The 16,899-nt window shown below is 37.3% G+C and overlaps 1 protein-coding gene across 6 annotated transcripts in view; it reads right to left on the bottom strand.

The window, feature by feature from the left end:
- The window catches only part of BANK1 (B cell scaffold protein with ankyrin repeats 1), a 297,716-nt gene that overhangs the window by 27,298 nt on the left and 253,519 nt on the right, over nucleotides 1–16,899 (bottom strand). For 4 of the 6 annotated variants that reach the window (XR_004283221.1, XM_032333014.1, XM_032333017.1 and 1 more), the window contains one exon: nucleotides 13,808–14,110. The exons of 1 other annotated variant lie outside the window; for it this stretch is intronic. Coding sequence is in view for 4 of the 5 variants with exons in the window: in XM_032333014.1 (XP_032188905.1) it covers nucleotides 13,808–14,110 (303 nt within the window). In the remaining variant the exon portion in view is untranslated. The remainder of the gene's footprint in view (nucleotides 1–13,807; nucleotides 14,111–16,899) is intronic. One more of the 6 variants, XM_032333015.1, reaches the window with a different exon arrangement.

Below are 16,899 nucleotides of genomic sequence, written 5' to 3'. Positions count from 1 at the left end.
TGGTGTTTGATGTCTCCGATTGGAAGAGGCAGCCCAGGAGCTGTCTTATATTCTCTGTCTTTAGTTTTTTTGCTTTTAAAGATTTTATATATTTATTTGACAGAGAGATAGATCACAAGTAGGCAGAGGCAGGTAGAGATGGGGGGGGGGGCGGGAGAAGCAGGCTCCCTGCTGAGCAGAGAGCCCGATGCAGGGCTCTATTCCAGAACCCTGGGATCATGACCTGAGCCAAAGGCAGAGGCTTTAACCCACTGGGTCACCCAGACGCCCCTCTGTCTTTAGTTTTTATATTCTTTAGACCTATTATCTATCTATTATCCAGGTCACACCCGTGTTTAATCTGGATGACATTTTTTTGAATTTAAAAAACTGCCCCAAATCCTATCACATCAAAAATGATTTATTAAGGGTATTTTGCTTGCCAGCTATTGTCAGACAAAGAGTACTCTTCTTTCAAACAGGGAAAACAAACAAATTTTCAAAGTATGATGGGTTTAAGAAAAATTATACTCATGAAGTAACATTTGGGGTTGAAAATCAATTTTCTGCTTCAAGTCAGTATTTGGAAAACACGCTAAATATAACATAATGGCAAATTCTGGGTTTGTGGTTTATATGTTTCCTTAAATAAAATATAACGATGGGGGCGCCTGGGTGGCTCAGCGGGTTAAGCCACTGCCTTCGGCTTAGGTCATGATCTCAGGGTCCTGGAATCGAGCCCCGCATTGGGCTCTCTGCTCAGCAGGGAGCCTGCTTCCCTCTCTCTCTCTCTGCCTGCCTCTCTGACTACTTGTGATTTCTCTCTGTCAAATAAATAAATAAAATCTTTAAAAAAAATAAAATAAAATATAACGATGGATATATGGTGTGTGAATACATTTTGGGATATTAGAAAAATTTTATAAGTACTGCTTGACTTTATTTCATTGGCTAGTTCTAAAAAGTCTTGAAAAAATGAAACAGTTTTGAAATTTTAATAACAGGTGGAGTCTGCACACTTTTTCTTTTTTTGCCAATATTGTCAAGATAATAACTGAAAATGTGTAAGACAAAAAAGGCTGAAATGTGGCATCATTACTATGAAAAATAATCTGAATCCAAAGATAAATCTGGACAACAAATTCTCCAAATAAAGAGTACACCGATCGATCAGTTTTAACAATTCTGCTGCATTTTGGAGCTCCAGAGCACTTGGAATTAGTTTTTCTGGATTTTTGGCATTAACTTGTTAAAAGTCATTTTACATCTTGTATGTGGTTCTGCCCACAACAAATGCCCAGGCGTGCATGAAATGCAGTAAATTCACTACACGTCAACACTGTCTTTCATTTTCTAGCCTTAGAATTACAAAGACTGTGTTTATTCTCCTTGAGCTTTCTCTAACACTTCCAGCCAGCAGAGCCTGGGATCTGACAGAAGATTGGGAGAGGAGTTGGATATCTGAGAAGGATGGTTATCAAAGTGCTGATAACAGAGCTTTGTAAAAGTAAGATGTGTATCCCATCACACCCCACCTGTGAAGGCCCTTTCTCCCTGGATAATCTCTGCTGAAATCCCCTCTTAACTCACTGTGAGCTACACCCATTTCAAAGGGCCCTTTTCTTCCCCCTACAGGCAAGCCTCATTTCTTTACAAAGACACAAGTAGCACATTACCAAACACATTGTTTCCTTCATGCTAGGGAAGTTCGGAGGTATTTTTGCATGTGAGGTAATCTTGGAAAAAAGACCTATATTAACTTGTCTCCTGAAGAAAGGGTTAGTCCATCAAAATGATCACTGACTCAAACATGCATAACAAGAAAACATTCTGCGGGCTTTAGGAAAAGGATAGATAGATCTAAAATTTCAGAATTTGTTAATCTTCCTTTTTTATGGTTAATATTAGCTGAAACATTTTACATTTACCAGTAAAACCTTTGTTCTAAAAAGCTTTGTATGCTCTCTTTTTACCATGCTCACTGACACAAACCTTTAAGAAAAGTAAATGTAAAATCCATGATATCCTGAGAATTGAACATTGGGTTATAGGTCACTCAGCTTTCTATATGAAAGTACATACTTTTGTACAAGATTTCTGGTGAATAAGTTGGGAGTCTGTTTTAAACATGCAGATATTGAAAAAGAAAAAAAAAGGAAACCATCTATATGCCAGAATGCTAACCAGCTTGGCAGTGGGGAAAGGCAATAGGTTTGTCTTAATGTTAACAATATGTGACATGGGAAAATGATTTTCTCCCCCAGGCCTTTATTTTCTTCCTGATAAAGGAGGAACTCAGATGAGATGCTCTCTAATGTCTCACTCAGCTCTGACATTCTAAGATGCTGCTACCAATTCTTTTTTCCCCAAGTCACTGCACGTTCAGTAGTGCCTGGATAAATTCTTTAGTGTGAATTTAAATAGGGGGCTCTGTTTTGAGGAAGAGGTTATTTGTACCACACGGAGGATTGAGACTAATAGAAAAACTAGAAAGTTAAATCATAGACCAAGGTTAATTTTTTATAAAATATGGAGGTGATCCTGTCCTATGTGTTTAAATTCTTACAGGATACTATTTTTTTAAAATCATATCTTACTGCATCAAGGTTCAAAAAATGTTATTAAGGCAATTATGACATACATCAACTTTGATGACTCTACCTCAGTGAAATCTTATTTTTCTCTTCCTACCTAAAATTGGAATTTGAGAAGAAAGGAAAATGAATACATTATTAGTAGTTGTCACCACCTTTAAACATTAAAAAAAGTTCATAGAGAAAGAAAAACAATTTTGAAGTTCAAAATAATCTCAAACAATGCAAATGTCCCAAATACCATCCCCATTTATCTTACATATTGGCAGTCTATAAAATTTTCTCTAGAATAGAAATGACACTAAATGGAAAAAATTAGCATAGTATTAAATATTCAAAACATTAAGCAAAGCAAACTACCAGAAGAACAGAGGAGGAGAAGGTGAACTATAACGAATTCACTGGTAGTATTTGTCCTCTCAGGTTGCTTTTGCGAGAACACTCTTCACGTCCACTTCATTTTGTGGTCCATCTCAAGCAAAGGGACTCTTCCAAAGCCACCCTCCTTGAAACATCTGACAGCACTTACTTGGAATTTCTTTGTTAGTGGCTAAGGTAATGGAAAGTCTGTGCAATAGCCAAATGCATCCATAAAGATGTGGGTTATAAACAACAAACACCTTGATGTTCCAAGCCCATTAGAAGTGCAACATAAAATGTTTAAAGCTATCACCGATGATTATTCTCGAAATGAGAGATTTGATATAAAACACTGGACAGATTTGTAATGTGCTCTGGGCTCTCAAATGATATTGTACAGGTAGCAGCAGAGTGTTTATTATTCACCCAATAAACTTTCATTACGTTGTTAAACGTGTAAGCAACTACAGGGTTAGGCAAAGGCAAATAAGACCCAGTCATAGTTTCCACAACGTACTCCATTTTGATGTATTCATTTAAGCAAAGGTCAAATGTGTCCTTAGTGCCTCCTGATGAGAGAGGACAGAGATGAGAAACAATCAGGGAGGGCTAAGGCAGTGATCTGACCCCGGTAGCCTTACTCTTCCTACCCTCTTCTCCCAATTTGCACCCTGTGAAAGGTAATCACAAAAAGTGAGACTGAGGCAAAAACAAAACAAAACAAAACAACAAAAACACAACCCAAAACACTGAAAACAACCCCTTTGTTGAACCAGCAAAAATAGGTTAAGAGAATATTCTAATCCTATAAATAGTCACACTGGCTAAGCAAACGGAAGCCCAGAGGAGATGTAGCTTCTATGCAAATTGGCCAGGATAGACTGAGCACCCCAACTGGCTTAAAACCCACCCTTGCATTCTGCTGGCAATAATTGCAGGTTATTAATTTGAACAAATTTATCAAACTTATGTCACTACATTTGAATAGGCACATCAGAGTTAGCATGGCCATGGACAGTCCCATCAGCTATGTCCTGTGAAGGTTGTCCAGCTGAAAGCAGTGCACTGCCTGGAAGCTATATGGAGTCAGGAGTTGTGATATTCTCTTTTTAAAGGAGAATACCGCAAATGGTCAACAAGCATACTGGAGGTCACTAACTAAGCTTACTTCTGAGATTGGTAGGGAAGGAAAGCTAGAACTCACATAACTACCAGAAGGAAAACAGCATAAACATTCTCATTCAATGGCAATATCAATTTTCTCCTCAGGAGAAAGCATGAATTTTCTTTCCAGTCTGTAATGGAAACTTTAAGTCTAATAGACATGTTCCCATAAAAATCTCCCAAAACAGGAAATCTTATTATAAATTATTTTTTTCTGTTTCTAAGGTACTTAATTTTTACTAGAGTAGAATGCAAACTGTTTTTATTTGCATATTTAGTCCTTTGATGGAAATAAGAATATTTCTATTCTATAAATGTTTCTTATCCAGGGAGTTGAGACATTCCAAAGGCCAGAGAACAGTTGGTTTGTGGAACTCTGGGTAATTAGAGCTTGAGGCCATTGCAATAAGTTTATTAGCAGAATCTCCAGTCCACCACCACTGGGCAGGCAGGTCCTCCTTCCTCTTGTTACCAGGAAGGCAATATGTATTAACACCTAGTGCTTGCATAGCCCTGGACTGGGGGTTTGTCTCCTCCCAAATGATTTCCTTTAGTTTGATTGCCTAATTTTTCGTTTTGACCATCTGTATTTATTTTTTTAATTTTTTTAAAAAGGTTTTATTTATTTGACAGACAGAGATCACAAGTAGGCAGAGAGGCAGGCTGAGAGAGAGGGGGAAACAGGCTCCCTGCTGAGCAGAGAGCCCGATGCAGGGCTTGATCCCACGACCCTGAGAGCAAGACCTGAGCTCAAGGCAGAGGCTTCAACCCACTTAGCCACCCAGGCGTCCCGACCATCTGTATTTAATATGATATAAGTGAAGACATTACTCTAGTAACATCCCTAGTAATTTTCCTTTTGTTTTAAAGAAAAGAGGTTTGGGTTGCTAAAAAGTCACTTTAATACTATGGAAAGTATGATGAGTTCATCTTTTGGTTCATGCTTGGTGATTACCAAAAGCAACTTCTCTGGCCTCTCTTTTTATCCCTATATTGGGAAATGTTGCCGTCTTAAGAGGTAACCAATAGACCTGGTCAAGCTCACTTTGATCAGGCATTCCACACTAATTCTGCTATTATAGAAATGCAGACTGAAAACTCTAAAAGGACGGAGCTGAACCACTTGCTCTGTGTAGTGTTCATAATTGATAGTTCATAAGTAACTTGGAACAGACATGCAAGATGAGAGACTGGCATATGAAACCCAAGGTAAGAAGTCAAAGGCACATCAACTGAAATGATCTAGTGGGTCCTATCTCACCTCTGTGTCTACAGAATACCCTCCATCACGCCGATTGCCATTTTTGCATCCTACTCTGTTGTGCCAGCTGTGCTACCTACGTCATTTCAATTCCCATAAAAACTCTATGCAGGAGTTTTTGCTTTTGTTTTTTAAACAAATGAAGCAAGGCTATATCACTTGCACAAAGCCACGCAACTTTGAAGTGGCTAAGTCATGACTCAAATTATTTCGCCCAGCTTCACAATCTTCATGAATTTCATTCCCCTGTGCTGCTGTTCCCTCCAAGGAGGCTCTTCTCAGTGTGCCAACCCCACAGAACATCTTGTTTTTCTCTAACTACTACATATTTAGAGGGAAAAAAATCTGCACACTGAAAGTGCTGGTGAAAAATACTGTGAATTTAAAAAGTCTAACGTGAGAAAGAAGACAACTCATGTGGATAGCTATTTGATCCATCTACGATTTCACGTTCAAATGACCATTCTCTGAAGCACTCTGCTCAGATGTTTATGTTGTCTTAACAATGGAAACTACCCATGTCATGGTTTCTCAACCTTGGCACTGCTGACATTTTGAACTGGGTAATTCTTTGTGATGGAGCCTTTCCTGTGTCTTGTAGGAAGAATTAATGCCATGCCTGGCCTCTATGAACTAGATGCCATTAGTACTGTCCCAGTGGTGATAACTGAAAATGTCCCTAAACTTTGCCAAATGTCTCTGGGGAGGCAAATCGCCACCAGTAAAGAACTACTATTCTAGGCCAATTAAATTTCTTACTAAAGAGATATTTAACAGGGACTCTATAAAAATCAAACCGTTGATGCAACATGGGGGCTTAAGTGGGTAGGAGAATAATAAATGAAACAAGATGGGATTGGGAGGGAGACCAAACATAAGTGACTCTTAATCTCACAAAACAAACTGAGGGTTGCTGGGGGGAGGGGGGTTGGGAGAAGGGGGGTGGGGTTACGGACATTGGGGAGGGTATGTGCTTTGGTGAGTGCTGTGAAGTGTGTAAACCTGGTGATTCACAGACCTGTACCCCTGGGGATAAAAATATATGTTTATAAAAAATAAAAAATTAAAAAAAAAATCAAACCGTAAGGGGAAAAAAACCAGAATTCACTCTGCCACTGAATGACAATTTAAGTGCTTGATAATATTTGCATTTACTTTCACATGTAATATAAATCTTTTAATGTCAGTTTGCACCACAGTTGATTATACTTTCTCCCTTCCCTAACATGAAGGAATTGAATTTCTGGAAGACGAGGCTGGGAAAGTTCTTTATTATTATGCCAACGCTCTAACAGATGGTCAGCAAAGCCCTTCACAGATTTCACTCAGTGTTGCTGTGATGTGCTGCTTTGAGAAGGACAGAAAACTAATCAAAACTCCTGGGTTACACGGGCAGGCTTGATTCCCTCTGAAGGAGAGTGTGAGTGTAGTTCTGAACAACTGTTCCTCTGCAGAGCTGTACCAGCACCCTATCAAGGAAAGGGGAGAGGTGGAGAATCACGGGGGGGACACGGGGACACTGGGCTTACAAACAGAATGATAAATGTGTCCCTCTGTCCTGAGAGCATCTGTGATATACATAATAAGGCCTGAAGCGAAATGACTTGGACAAGGTCACCCAGCCAGAGAGTAGGACCAAGGTACTTGACCCAAGGCCTACTTTAATCCACTTGACCACATTTCTTCACTGATGAGGACAGAGAACATTTAGTTCTCTCACATATACAATGGTATGGATTAATTTTCTTAAGAGATTCTACAAGGTCTTTTTTTTTTTTTCTGTTTGCATTTCAATTACATTGTATGTGATCAATTTCAAGTACAAATGAATAGCAAGTGGAAAATTTTTGAGAGTAACTGAGTTGTACTTGACATTTTGGGGTCCCAATAGCTGAGTAGCTCTCAAAAAGGTCATACACAACTTTGTTGCTCTGCAAAATGCCAAGGGCAATTCAGTAGCAATTGAAAATTGCAAGGGAAATTACATTCTACCCCAAACCAGCGATACAGACTCTGAAGAAGGACCTTCAGAGGTTTTATTAATTGTGTGAGGGGAAAATGGGAAATTACCCATTGATGTTGAAGAATTTTCCCCAATAGGCAGTCATCTCTTTGCATGATTTATGGATATAGTTTTACTATCAATCTATATACACTATGCAGAGTGTTCATTTCCCTTGATTTTTCTTAAATCAAGAATTCTGTCATAAAGGAGGACTGTAAATACATAGAAATTCCTCCATATTCTTGAAACTTAATGAACCTAATCCTTTGTCATATTATTGGGGGGAAAAGGTGGACAGAATGCAACATCTGAAAGCATGCAGACTTCAAAACCTTTCCATTTAAGAAAAATAAATTATTCCTTTTTGTTGTTCATCCAAAATAGGTTGAGTATGATGGGAATTGAATAAAAAATCAGAAACATATTTCTTAATAAGTTTAGTTTTAAACTTGGGTTTAGTTTTAGTTTAGTTTTGCATTAGTAAGTTACGCTTCCAGGGGTGACGGTTGAAATAGAGCTTCTCTATTTTGCACCGTATGAAAGGGGTTAGAATGCTTAGCTGTATGTCATTATCCTAGAACTTTGACCCATTTTGTATGACCTCCCCTTTTCACATTAGTTGTACTTCAAACATAGGATGGTTTAACTGCCAAGACAAATACCGTATGATTTCACTAATATGTGGAATCTAAAAAAGTAAATAAATGAATAAACAAAAAGAATCAGATCTATAAATACAGAGAAGAAACTGATGATTGCCAGACACGAGGGTGTGTGTGTGTGGTGGTGGTGCAAAATGGGTGAAAGGGAGTGGGAGGTACAGGCTTCCAGTTATGGAATGAATAAGTCATGGAGAGAAAATGTACAGCATAGGGAATATGGTCAGTGGCATTCTAATAGCACTGTGTGGTGACAAATGGTAGCCACACTTGTGGTGAGCATAGTGTCATGTATAAAGAAACTGAGTCACTGTGTTATATACCTGAAACTAATGCAACATTGTGTGTCATCTATACTCAAATAACAAAAATTAAAAAAAAAAACCCCACCTGTAAGATGGTTTAAAACAAGAGAAATTTAAAAATTAGTAGATCAGTATATTTTTCTGTCCATTCTCCAAAGTGTTAATAAAGTGTCCTAAAGAACCACATTGATGTGGGTTTTGTCACTTTTTATCATTTTTCATCTTTGTAGTCATTCAATTAACATTCATCAAATAATCATAGTTTCTACCATGAGTTCAGCACTAAGCTTGGTACCAATGATACAATGATGGGCAAAACCAGAAAAAGTTGGTCTCTTCCTCCATGGGTCTTATGGGTCAGAGGAGGAAATAAATACTAACAAATAATCCAGAAATAAACGTATCAATAAAGGAAATTTGTGGTGGGAACCAGACTGATCTAGTTCCAAATCTTCTATCTTCTTCCTAATTTTATCATCATGGGCATGACACTAAACTCACTGAACATAAGTTTTGTCATCTGCAAAATGAAGCTATTAATGCTAATCATGTAGAACTGTTGCATGAATTAGAAATTATCATGGAAGTTGTCTCACAAGAATTGTTATAAGGAGTAGACTAAGACTATAAGGAGTAGACAAGTAGACTTATCCCTTTAGAGGACAGGATATCACCCTCCTCCTTCTCCTTCTGATGGCTTCCTTAGCCTCTGACTCCACCAGACTCCAGGAAGCACACATTTTTTTCTGTAAAGTTAGTTTAAGTCATTGTCTTCCCAGAAAATGAGAAAAGACACAGTAGAATTATTTTTAATTAGGACCTATTGAGTGTATACCACATACCAAATATTGTCCTGGGTAATGGCTAATTTTATCTCAGGTAAAGATTACAGCAATCCTTGAAGTAGGTATTAATTTTATCCCAAACTTCCAATGAGGAAATGGAACCTCAGCTATATGAAGTTACTTGCTTAGGTAATAGCAGCTGAATATGAATATGTTCTGCAAAGCTGTAACAGGGAAACCCAGTTTTCCTCCTTTCGTTTACGTGTGTCTCTTTCATTTTCACACCTCTACCACTCACAACACTTGACTTCAGTCACTTATGGTCACCAAATATGCAGAGGTTTCCTCCCATCAGGCAATTCTATGACACCAGTTGAGTGTCCTACAATTTAACCCAATTCTGACACTACCTGGTGATAGTGTCAGATCCCGCAGGAGAAGGGCTCAGTATCACAGGGCTGTTTCCACTCTATGTCAGATGCCAATCACAAGTAGTAGATTTCTAGCTTATCCACAACTTCTGTCTAATTTGGCTACAAATTGGAGATTCCCATGACTCCCTCTTCAGGTTCAATTTATTTGCTAGAGTGGCTTACAAAATTCAGGAAAACACTTACATTTGCTAGTGTATTAAACATTATGATAAAGGATACAGATGAAGAGCTAGATGAAAAGATACACAGGACAAGGTCTGGGAGGGTCCTGAATGCAGGAACGTCTATCCCCATTTAGTTGAGGTGTATCAGCCTTCCTGTGTGGATTTGTTTGCCAACATGGAATCTCTGGAAATCCCCTACTGTTAGGACTTAATGGAGTCTTCCTCCCATAGGCACTATTGATCAATAAGTCCATGTTCAGCCCTTCTCCTTTCTCAAGAAAATGGGGGACGAGGGCTGAAGATTTCAAGCTTCTAATCATGGCTTGGTGTATTTGATGACTAACCCTCCTCCAGGAGCCATTCAGAGTAGCCTCATTAGAGCAAAAAAATTCTCCTGTCATCCAGGAAATCACAAAGGTTTCAGGAGCTCTGTGCCAGGTACAGGGTGTGGACCCTCAATAGACATGTTTTCTGTGATGTGGCAAAAGCCAACATGATTTTCCTGTATCTCTCCAGTTTATTTGCCTAGTCTCTTGGCCAGGACTTTCTTGAATTTCTGAAATAGTAAGTTGGGATTCTGCATCTTGCCTTCTTCTTCCATCTCCTATTCTACATCCTTCTCTTTTGGCTGCATCAACATACTCCGGATGTGCCAACCTTCTGCTACTACTTCTGTGCTCTGGCAAGAATTGGGGCAAATTAATGTTTTTTTAATTGAATGGATGGCTTTCTGGGAAATGATGGCAATTTTATTTAATAGAGCTGCTTGAGCTATGAAAAGGAGGGGAAAAAAAAAAAGAGGAAAGAGGTGATGAAAGATTTTTACCCCGTGGAATGCAAAGAACATCAAGAAAGAATTAGCTGATGAGGCAATGTTTTCTTAATGTGGGAACAGAATGACCAACAATCAATAGGCAAGCAAGTATATTCCAGTGGAAGAGGAAGGGAGCAAATAATGGGAAGGAACTTTGGTGACCTCATTTACAGTTCATATTTTGCTACTGATTAGGGATGCAGGGATGCTTTTATATACTTAATAACAACAAAAAAAGGAAAATAAAAAACCTGCATACTATAACACTAGTTCCTGGCTGCATTTAATACAAATTTTGTGAGAATAAGTCACATTGTGTAATTGAATTAGAAAGATTTCTTGCAAATCCTGAAGGGTGTCAAACTTACGATAAGTAGGTGAGATGAATAGATTTTAAAATTTCTTAGAAACTCAAGATTTCTGAGATTCTTTAAGGTCCGTGTGTGTGTATGTGTGTGTGTTTGTGTGTGCATGCACATACATGTGAATATATGACAAACTAGACCATTGTCATGTAAGGAATTTCCTTAATATAAAGAAAGATTTTATTAGCCAAAAGTCTAAAGCAGTAATAGCTTCAAATTCCTCTCCAACGAATGGAGGCAACCATCCAGGATGGAAGGCTTATTCTTTGGTGAATCTGAAGAAAAGTATTTCTGGCCATGGGACATGAGGCACAGTGGGTGACAAAGCTTATACACTGGACTGAACGCAAGAAGAACAAGTCAGATTTTGCATTATAAATGGTGAAATTTCCAGGTCTTCTTTTTCCCATGCTCTGATCTCAAAGGTCTGGCAACCAGATATATAAAGTAGGTTGGAGTTTTGGCTTTTCTTCTAGGTAAACTAAAAGCATAGAAGAATAGATATACATAAACTAACATTATGGGGTAATTCAATGAAAAAGTTGGATACCCGCCTACAACCCTACAATGCAGTCCACAGGTTAACAAGTAGAGTTTCCTTTTAGGTTTTTGGTGCTTAAAATTCGTACACATAAAAGCACAGCTAAGGTATTTGGTGGAAGTATCAAGCATTCTAGGCGGTCACAAACAACAAACAAAGATAAGAGAGATAATATGAAAACTGCAGGAAAAATGAAATCATAGAAATTTGAAAACTCAAATCAAAGCCAAATGAAAGAAAACAATAACAAAGATACTGAATTACACTGCTCTCACCACTGCCAAAGAAAAAGAAAATAATGATACAAAAAAAGAACAAATATGGGCACCTGTGTGGCTCAGTCAGTTGAGCAGCTGCCTTCAGCTCAGGTCATGATCCCAGCACCCTGGGATCAAGCCCTGCATTGGGCTCCCCGCTCAAGTACTCAAGTAGGGAATCTGCTTCTCCCTCTCCTTCTGCCTGCTGCTCTCCCTGCTTGTGCTCTGTTTCTCTGTCAAATAAATAAATAAAAATCTAAAAAAAGAAAGAAAGAAAGAAAGAAAGAAAGAAAGAACAAATAGAGAAGAAAGAATCCATGGAAAATAAGAATATGATAGCCCGGAGAAGGATGAGAAGGTAAAGCTAAAAAATAGAACACTGCAACATGGGAGTCTCTACTTGTGGTCCTGAGAACTCCCCAAGGATTAGGATACAGAGGATGAAGTACCCTTTCAGAAATTTCTCAAATACAATTAAATTTTTGTGTTGAGCTCTATCTATCTTCTTTCTTTAAAAAATATTTATCTTCTTTCTTAAAAAATATTAAAAAAAAGAAAGAAAAAAATATTTCTTTCTTTCTTTAAAAATATTTATTGAGCACCTGGGTGGCTCAGTGGGTTAAGCCTCTGCCTTCAGCTCAGGTCATGATCCCAGGGTCCTGGGATCGAGCCCCACATCGGGCTCTCTGCTCAGCGGGGAGCCTGCTTCTTCCTCTGTCTCTGCCTGCCTCTCTGCCTACTTGTGATCTCTCTCTGTCAGATAAATAAATAAAATCTTTAAAAAAATATATTTATTGGAAAGTAATACCCTTGTGTACGAGCTAATAATATCATAGATGTCACTATGCTAGACAATCTAATAATTTCTAATTACAGCTACTCCTTACCCTAATAATCTAGATAATTGTTCCAGTTAACATTTTATTTTAGCTGACACATTTATTAATTTGTTATTATTTTCTAATTTTTAATAGTTTCTTAAAAATTTTCAGCAGTAGATCACTGTTGACTAAATATATGCTACACTAGTAATTATATATACTCACAAATTTTCTTACACAAAGTCTCAAAACATAATGCTTAAGCAATAAAATGGTTTCTTTTGAACATATTAAGCACAGACAAGTAACTGTTTCTTTTGCATAGCTTCATGGTGTATACTTAAATGTTCTGTTTGAGTACTTGGTTTAAATTATTTGAATGTATAATCGATTGCTTTTCAGTTTAGTTATCCCCTAAATATTTTGTCCAAAAAAATCTCTAATAAAGTGTCACATTGTACTGGATATTTATTTGCATATCTGCCACCTCTCAAGGATGAGGAAATTGTTTTAACCCATTTTCGCAGTCCCTAGGAGGGTATTTTAGCCCAAAAATGCATGCAATGCACTCATAAATAAAAGTCATCTCTCAGACACTATGGACTTGGGGACTACATCAAACTAAACAGAGTATAGAAGAGTGTCACAAAATAATAGTAGTGTAAATATACTCTGCTGGGACTCTAGATATTTAAAAAAACTCAGAGATCTGATAGTTTTTTAAATTTAGATTCAACTGAGTAGAAAATGAGAAAGAAGAAATGAAGTCTAAAATGAAGGAGAGATTCTATGACAGAAGAAGTGAATCTTAATTGTTGGTGAAGTGCAGTTTTCAGAGTAATTGTGGTTGCATATCTGAGATTCTAGTATTCACAACTTTTCCGGTTTTTAAAGTTATTTTATGTGGGATTAGGAGCAAAAGGTAAAGTTGGGACAAAAGTGAAGTATTTCCCTCTTTTCTTGGAAATTGCAAGAAAATTTGCAATTACTCATAGGAGTTTAGCTTCTTTTTATAAAAAAAGACTCAAATAGAATTTCTCCACACAAGCTGTGGTTTCATATTCTTTGGATAATTTGTCAAAACTATCTTTCCTTAATGAAGAATTATAAACCAGAACCCTATCCATTGTTCTTATTTTCTTTATTCATTGTGTTCCTAAATTTAAAAATGGACCAATACAACTCACCTATGACATGAAAAAAATTTTTCATCTTTGAGATTTTTGACCCCACTAAAAAGAAGACAATCCCCCTCACCCCCAAAGCACACTCTCACACACAAACAGCACAAAGCATTACCTTGAGCTATGTAAGGTGTGGTTTCCTCTTTCGGAGGGATATTTGTGGGTCGAGGTGTAGGGGCAGGAGGTCTGTTTATAATGAAAGATCGACTCCCCACTTTTTTCTTTGTACTCATATTGGCCAGTATCATGTCATAGTCACTGTCTTCAATCTCAACAAATGTGTAGGGGTCTTCCTCCTTCTCCTGCTCTTTTTCATCTTCTTTCTTGAGTTCTTTGGGTTCACCTCCTGTTTCTTGTCTTGCTCCAAGATCACACCAAATTTGACTTCTTTCCATTTGGCCTTCTACCATTTTCCCTGCTTATGAAATATTTAGATAGTGGTTACTCTTCTATTATATGCAATATTGTTGATATCTGTCTGTCACTTCCTTGAAACTTCCCCCAAATAATTTATACTGTCTCATATATTTAAAAATGAAAAGTACTCGATATAATTTAATAACATATCTTCCTGCAGTTTGTAATTGTTAATTTTGTTTAAAAAAAAAAAAAGTTTGTAACCAGCTGACTCATCAGTAGAGTACATGACTCTTCATCTCAGGGCTCTAAGTTTGAGCTCCATGTTGGGAACAGGGTTTACTTAAACATACAAGAAAAAAAAAAGTTTGCTTAAAACATGGTCTTCTTTGAAGACATATAAATAACCATGTAAGTATTTTCCAGATAGTTTATAAGGAATTTAATATCAGAAAATCAAGCGATAAAACTAGTCTCAAATTCCAAATGCTTCTGAAAACTTTTTCTCAAGCAGAATACGCTAAGTTTTTTTTTTTTCCACTTGAAGTCATTTCACCTTTCATAGGGCCTGCACTGGGTGTTTTGCCTAACATTTAATTTCTCTGAAAATGACAGGGGGCAATAGCCAAACATGCCATTACTTAGTTTCTTACAAAAAGTCTCACTGTGATTTCACAAACTGGGATTCCAAAATGCAACTCTTGATGTCTATAAACCAGCATGAACCTCACTCTTAGATAAAGAACACTGAAAAGGGGGTTTGTGACAAGGTGGCATGGATAATCAATGACTTGAAGATTAATTCATATGAAAAGAATGACCTTTTATGGTTTTAATAGTTAGTAAAATCTTTATATATTTTTTAAAGAATGTACTAAAATATTGTAGTAACAGTTATTTAGAAGACAAAGGTATAACATCCTTTGGTTAATGAGTAAGTTGGAAAAAAGTTTTGATGGATCCCTGCCACACCAATGAGAATTTTATTAAAAATTAGACTTTTAAGGGGCACCTGGGTGGCTCAGTGGGGTAAGGTTAAACTTCTGCCTTCGGCTCAGTTCATGATCTCGGAGTCCTGGGATTGAGCTCCCATTGGGCTCTCTGCTCAGTAGGGAGTCTGCTTCTCCCTCTTTCCCTGTCTGCCTCTCTGCCTACTTGTGATCTCTCTCTCTCTCTCTGTCAAATAAATAAATAAAATCTTTTAAAAAAATTAGACTTTTAGTCAGTTAAGTGTCTGACTCTTGTTTTTGGCTTAGGTTATGATCTCAGGGTCTTGGGATAGAGCCTCCTGTCAGGATCCTCACTCATCTTGGAGTCTGGTTGGGACTCTCTTTCGCTCTCCTTCTGCCCCTCCCCACGTGCTCTCTCTCTCTCTCTCTCTCTCAAATAAATAATTAAAATCTTTAAAAAATTAGACTTTTGATATTTTGCTTAAAGCATTAATGAAAACAATAAATGCAAAGAATTTCAGTTACTGACTGAAAAATCATTGCTTTTCTGGGTTATTCTGAGAGATTTATGCATGTGACCTAACAGAGAATATTTTCTTTCCTCTTTGGTGCAAATCTGACCAAAAAAATTTAAGTTATTTATGGATATTTTAGTGGAAAAATATAGAAGTTAAGGAGAAAGACAAGTTGTAGAGCAGAATCAAATATTTTAAGTAGTTCAGCAATTGTTTTGGGTAGGCTCATGAGGAGAGGCTGAGATCCTCTCCCAAAGGAGTCTTAGATCTGATGGTTTCAGTTAGTTTAAGCCAAGAAGTATTAATGCCTACGTGCCTAGCACTAACTTCCAAATCAGCATGACTTTCCTTTCTCCCTAGGAATAATTCCGTACTGAGATTTTGACTTCATGACTTCTGTTTCACTGACAGCATAACAGGTGAAACCAGATTAAGTGTGTGGGAAACATTTTTACAGTGTTTCATTTTTAGCAGAATGTGTCAACTATCTTACTTTTATCAACCCATTTCCTGAGCTGTTAACTCCCTTTGTTTCTCCACCCACCTTCCTTCCCAATTCTTTCTAAAGTTGGGCTTGCACCAGAAATAACACATTTTACTTTTTTATTTCCCAGTGTATCAGATTCCACTTTCCATGTCAGAGTGGGGCCTGAGCATTCTTAATTCAAGTTATACATTAGTAAATAAAGATGAAACTAAATCACTCCTATCTTCCTAACTTTTGGAAAAAAAAAAAAAAAGAGGGAGCGTATGTAACAAAGAGAAAAATCTTAAAAGCCCTGGAAGCCTGTTTATAGAAGTATTTGATACATTCTAATTACAGGCTCTAAAGTCTTGGGTCTGAGTCAAAGAGGGATCATAGTGATTGTTGCTTTGCAAGAGTGTTGTGAAGATAAAAAGGGACAATGTGTTCTTTATAAACTAAAAAGTGTTCTACACTGTTTTATATTCTTGTTTTCTCCAGTGAATGTGCCCATAAATCCACCATGGGGAATCGGATGCTCTGGACATGGAGAGGCGGACTCTCTTTTTTGGCAATTTGAGGGCATACGGAAACTACTCTTAGAAGACAAGGTATCACCAGCTAAAGTCAAAGATCCCAATACAAAGTCTCTGGCTGGAAAAAAAAAAAAAGTAGTAGATTCTTGTCTTACTTTCAAAGACCTCAGTCAAAGAATTTTAAGAAAAAAATATTGATGTTTTATTTTGCATTTACACTATCACCAATATTAACCCAATGAAAAGATGAGATCAAAAGTAACAGTGCATAGAAAATGTAAAAGTTTTAAAATAAAAAGTGAGTATTTTTTGTTTCATCTTGCTTTTTCTGTTTGGTATTTTTCAGAAGCTCTATTAGCCGATGTTACACTTCTGCTTTTAGACTC

The sequence above is a fragment of the Mustela erminea genome, chromosome 2, assembly GCF_009829155.1.
Source record: "Mustela erminea isolate mMusErm1 chromosome 2, mMusErm1.Pri, whole genome shotgun sequence".
Classification (NCBI taxonomy): Eukaryota; Metazoa; Chordata; class Mammalia; order Carnivora; family Mustelidae; genus Mustela; species Mustela erminea.
The sequence above is the reverse complement of the archived record's forward strand: the minus strand, read 5'-3'. Positions and strand labels throughout refer to the sequence as shown.